Here is a 5,990-nt window from a genome sequence, read left to right on the forward strand (position 1 = left end):
GTCCTAGCTAAAACTCACACATCATATTCCATCATGGGACAACTAAGTTTATTTCAAATGAAAGTGATATCAATGTTTCTTTTAATCACTTCAGTAAAATTTGTTTTAGGACAAATTAGTACACCTTGTACAACATCTATGATTAGTAGTTTCACACCATGTGCAAATTTCATTACAGGAAGCACTAATTATAATGGTTTAATTACACCATCAAGTAGTTGTTGTGATTCATTAGAGTCTATGATGAGTACTAGTATGGATTGTGCTTGTCTTTTAATTTCAGCTAATGTTCCATTTCAATTATTACCTATTAATCGACTTCTTTCAATCTTCCTTCCACAAGCATGTAACCTTAATGGATTGCCTGCACAATGCAAGGGTACATAATTAATCGTGTTTCTTTTGTGACAAATTATTTGATAATGCAAAAGAAAAAAAAATTGTTACAAAATATATCTAGTTAATCTAGTAATTTTTTTTACAGCAATCTAGTAATTGTTTTAATTTGTACATTGCAGCTTCTGGTTCTCCATTACCAGCTCCAGGTATTAATTAATTAATACTCATTATGTTACTTTTTAATTGTTTTTTTTTTTTTTTACTAATACTTTTTAATTGTTTTAAGATCTGAATTATTTTTAAATATTTATTACTTTACTCTAATTTATTTTTTTTACCATGAAGCCAATGAATTTATTTCAACATTTTGTTGGCAGGCCCAGCCATCTTTGGATCAAATGTCCCGTCTCTCCCGCCAACTAATGGTTCTCCCTTGAGCCCACAGGGTAATATAATTGAGTTTTTCTTTCGCACCCTCCTCAAAATCCTATAAAAAGAGGTTTATGTTTTAAAAAGGTTTTACCTAAAATAAAAATTGAGTTTGATAACTAAAAGATTGAGCTCAAGTGGTTAATATGAGTTCTCAAAAAGACGAAATATATGGAAAAATCCGAGTTCAATTTTTGGTGAGAACAATTCTTAACTACACTTTATTTACCTTGTGGTTAAATTCTAAATTATCGGTGCTTCATTTCCTTGAAAGTCGAAGGATCAATACAAAAGAAATTGAGTTTGATGCCCCCAACAACTTACCAAACACTTGCGTTCGTATATTGCATACTAATAGTAGAAATAGTACATTAAAATTTGAGGGGGCAACATCATAATAGTAAGTAATACTCCTGTTAATTTTTGTGGTTTTTATTTTTTATTTTTTATTTTTTTTATTTTCACCATCAGTATCAGGTTTTATATACAAAATTTTGAAACTATTGATACTTTATTAAACACTTTTGAATTATAGTTACTTAATTGAGAGTTCAATGAGAGTAGGGCCTAGGATTAACTTAAAATTAACGATCGCAAACTAAGTCATTAGATTGAAGTGGTTAACGAGTTCTCTCTAAAACAAATTGTTTCAAAAAATCCAAATTCGATTCTTGGTGAAAGTAATTCTTGCCCGGACTTTATCGTTGCACCATTTTTTTCCCTTTCTTTCTATTAGCTATGAAGCTCAATTTGTTTAATAAAAAATCCTTAATTGAGAGTTTAATGAAAATAGGGACTTAGGATTAACTCAACTTAAATTAAGGATTGTTGCATTTTTATTTATTTTCTTCTATTAGCTATCTAGCTTAATTTATTGAAACAAAAAAACTTAATGTATAAATTTCAATGCAGCTGATGCTCCCAAATCAACGATTCTACATTCAACAATGGCACCAGCACCGGCAAAACTAGCACCATTGAAGCAAATTCATCCACGAAAACTTCAAAAAGTTGGCTAGCTAGTACTCTTGAGTTTCTGATAATCAACTATAATAATGTTTGTATCCATTTTCATATGAAATTTGGAGTCTTTATGTTTTCTTATGTTTCCATAAGTCCATATTCTTCTTCTTCTTCCTCATGTCATCCAATTGCATTTTGCATTGATATGAGGTTGTCATATGATGATTCATGAAGCAAAATGAGTTTGTGAGTATTCAACACTTTATTAATTAAATTATTTCTGCAAATGAAAATATTCATTTTAACTTTATTTGACACCTCTTTAACTTCTATAGATGTGTGTGAAATGTGTTTAAAGAATGTTTTAAGGTGTGTACAAACGAAGAAAACATAATTTTTCTGAAACACTTTTTTTTTTTTTTTTTTATGGCAAATATAGTTATTAGTAATATATTGAAATTGATTACCACCAAATTTCCTAAATTATCCTTATTGCTTTTAACTCTACGTTGCAAGTTTTATATCCTTTATTGTAATTTAACTAAAAAAATAATAAAATGATATATAGAAAGAATATAAGATAAATACAAAAAAAAAACAAATATATAGAAAAATATAAGATAAATAAAAAAAATGATATGCTAGCTTAAAAATAGGAACAAAAAAAGTTATAGATAGAAACAAAACAAAAGAATCTATGTGCATAAAAATAGGAAAAAAAACAATAAAAACATTATAGAAAGTTTAGTCAATAAAAAAAAATTATAGAAAGAATATAGAAAAAATAAGAAGAAACCGCATAGAAATAAGAATATAGAAATAATTAATAAAAAAATACTTTATAAAAAAAAAAAGAAAAGAAAATAAATAATGTTACTTTCAAGTTTACTACTAACCACAAATAATAATAATAAAGTTCAATAGTATCACACTGGAACTGGAGTACTAAATTATCCTAAATATTAATAATAAAATTTATAATTTTTTATTAAAAATATACACGGGACCATTATTTATCACTGAAATATAAAAAATTGAATAAATAAATTTACTAGAAAAAATATAATAATTCCACTTATATTTGAACGATATTATAGAATAATTTTTTAAATATTTAATTCTAAATAAATTTTCTAATATAATGACGAACTTATATATCAAATAAAAATCAATAGACCCGTGCGAATGCACGGGTATTTAAACTAGTTATATATGAATATAAAAATGAAAAACAGTCAAATAATCTCCGAGGTAAGATAAAAAAACAAACAGTCAAATAAAACTACAAATAAAACTCCACGCGAGAACACTTGCTTGTCTGAGTTGTCTAACATGAGTCATTCGAACATCTTACAATTGTTGGATAAAGATTCAAAAAGTATCAAAATAAATAAATTAACAACATATTTTGGGACACTTGTCTTAATTGCCCCACGTATTGTACACAAATATCAAACACTGACACGGTCAGATACCATGATACTCTTAATATCGTAAGTTTGTGCTTACGCTTGATATCATAAGTGTTCGTGCTTTATAGTAAATAAAATTATCAGAAAATTTTTATGACTGTTGTAAGTCAAATTATCCAAAGCCACTATGTTAAGTATGTAAGATTTTTTGGAGAATCTAAATCTATTAAATATAGTGAATTTCATTAGTCAATGTAAGAAAAATAAATTATTCAATTCAAATTTTCCCTCAAATTTTTATTTCCTATTGGACCTTTTACATGATAGGAATTTTAGGATTGAGTTCATATATATCAAAACACAGGAATAGGTAAATATGACAAACACAAGTAACTATAGGTGTGTAGAAAAACCGAGAAACTCTAGTAGAATATATTGCTGGCTTATATATCAATTTATTTTCCACATGGTAGCAATTGGTGTATTGTTATTAATTTCTCATAAGCCACGTACATTAACACATGTCACCCTGCATGTTTTTGCCATATACCCTTTTCTTCCAATTTTTCATATATAAATAACTAAGCAAATAACACACTCAAATTCTTCCATGTAACACAAACAACAGAGTAAGAAAAATTTGAACACCATGGGAATTAAAACCAAGCTTTCTATATTTATCTTCCTCTTCTTCCTCATAAACATAGCCATATGCAGAGAAGAAACAGACCCAGAACTCAAAACATGTAAACACCAATGTCACCAACAACGTCAATATGATGAACATGATAAACGGATATGTATGAAGGAGTGTGATGAATATCATGAAATGAAGCAAGAACGAGAGAAACATAAGGAAGATAAAGATGATGAAAAAGAAGTTGAAAATCCTTATGTTTTTGAATATAAGGATTTTGATACTATATTGGATACTGAGGATGGTAGAATTTCGGTTCTAAATATGTTTGATCAAAAATCAAAGCTACTAAGAAATGTTGAGAATTATGGTTTGGCTGTTTTAGAAGCTAAAGCACATGCTTTTGTTTCTCCACATCACTTTGATTCTGAGGTTATTTTCTTCAACATGAAAGGTATATTGGCTATAATCTATTATTTTTATTTGTTATTCATTTTGGTGATTTTTATTAACTTGTTGGATTATTATTACTATAGGGAGAGGCATAATTGGGTTGGTGGAGGAAGATAATACAGAGAGATTCAACCTTGAAGCTGGTGACATTATCAGGGTACCTGCAGGGACACCTATATACTTGGTTAATAGAGATGAGAATGAGAAGCTTTTTATTGCAGCTTTGCACATGCCATCTTCCCCTGGTTCTGCTCCATTAAATTTTGAGGTTACAACTTCTAACATTTTTTTTATTATTAATGTGTCACACTAATAAATATTTCACATGCTCAAGTTCTTAACACTAATATATTAAAAGATTAAATCATGATTGAGTACACTAAACTCACATGGAATATGATCTTATATTTAAGACCAGAGTACGTAGTATATTGTACAGATACATAAATTATGTAATATGTGTTATTGGTGTAGGCATTTTTTGGGCCTGCAGGGAGAAATCCAGAATCTGTCCTCACAGCATTCAGCTCCAAAGTGCTCCAAGCAGCATTCAAGACTTCAAAAGGGAAGTTAGAAAGTGTTTTGGAAGAACAAAAGAAGGAAAGGATTTTCAAAATACGAAAAGAAGATGTACATGGCATGGCTCCTAAGAAAAGTATTTGGCCTTTTGGTGGACAATTTAACGGTCCATTCAATATTTTCAGCAACAAACCATCTTTCTCTAACCAATTTGGTAGTCTGTTTGAAATTGGTCCTTCAGAATCAAAAAGTGGTCTTGAAGGACTGAATGTAATGCTTAGCTTTGCCAACATCACAAAGGGATCTATGTCTACTATTTACTACAACACAAATGCAAACAAAATAGCATTTGTAGTTGATGGTGAAGGATATTTTGAGATGGCATGCCCACATTATATGTCATCACGCTCAGACTCTAAACATAGAAAGAGTAGCGGTGCATACCACAAGATCAATGCAAGGTTAAGGCCTGGAATGGTGTTTGTTGTTCCAGCTGGTCATCCTTTTGTAACCATTGCATCCAAGAACAATAATCTCAAGATTGTTTGCTTTGAGGTTAATGCACAAAGGAACAAGAAGCTTGCTTTTGCAGGTACGTACATTATCTCCATCACTCTTCTTTTTATACATAAGGTCTGCATGATGGCTACCAGCTTTCGTCCTTGCCACCTTCAAGGGTCAAGCCAAGGGTTTTAAGTCTCAAAATTTTGGCCTAAAAAAGACCTCAAATTTTTTATTTTATTATAAATATATAATAATAATAGGACAATTAAGTTTCAATTATTTCTTTCCTTCAATTAGTAAAGTTAAAGGTCCCGAATTCTCCTAGATACAAGTTCAATCCTTGACTTTAGCCATGTTTAGATATTTTATTTTATTTATTTTTTATAAAGTCGTATGTAATTTTTTTTGTTCTATAACTAAGGCCTCATGGTGCTGAAGAGTGCCATCTCCCATTATTGCTCGAACAATGTCAGGCATGGGCCATTCCTGTGGCTTGTGCTCGGGGCTACTTTTGATTAATTGTTTGATTATGATTTAGTATACAACATAATTATAAATTGATTGTGTAAACAGGGAAGAAGAACATTGTGCTTGCATTGGACAAGACAGCGAAGGAGCTAGCATTCGACTTAGCTGCTGAGAAGGTGGATGAGATGTTTAAGAGAGACGAGGAATTCTTTTTCTCTTATAATGTGGATGAGAGCAAGGAGGATCGTGGTCATGCTGATGTTTGA

General features: G+C 29.9%; 2 protein-coding genes across 2 annotated transcripts; both read left to right on the forward strand.

Moving 5' to 3' along the window:
• Nucleotides 1–1,880, forward strand: LOC123896540 (non-specific lipid transfer protein GPI-anchored 16-like). Its single transcript, XM_045946917.1, has 4 exons — nucleotides 1–379; nucleotides 519–545; nucleotides 717–785; nucleotides 1,681–1,880. The coding sequence occupies exons 1-4, from the start codon at nucleotides 34–36 to the stop codon at nucleotides 1,785–1,787; spliced, it is 549 nt and encodes a 182-aa protein (XP_045802873.1). The 5' UTR covers nucleotides 1–33; the 3' UTR covers nucleotides 1,788–1,880.
• Nucleotides 1,881–3,488: 1,608 nt separating this feature from the next.
• LOC123903004 (sucrose-binding protein-like) lies at nucleotides 3,489–5,990 on the forward strand. Its single transcript, XM_045952853.1, has 4 exons — nucleotides 3,489–4,234; nucleotides 4,317–4,501; nucleotides 4,708–5,344; nucleotides 5,830–5,990. Exons 1-4 carry the CDS (start codon nucleotides 3,793–3,795, stop codon nucleotides 5,988–5,990), a joined length of 1,425 nt encoding a protein of 474 aa, XP_045808809.1. The 5' UTR covers nucleotides 3,489–3,792.

Source organism: Trifolium pratense, linkage group LG1 (assembly GCF_020283565.1).
Source record: "Trifolium pratense cultivar HEN17-A07 linkage group LG1, ARS_RC_1.1, whole genome shotgun sequence".
Taxonomy (NCBI): domain Eukaryota; kingdom Viridiplantae; phylum Streptophyta; class Magnoliopsida; order Fabales; family Fabaceae; genus Trifolium; species Trifolium pratense.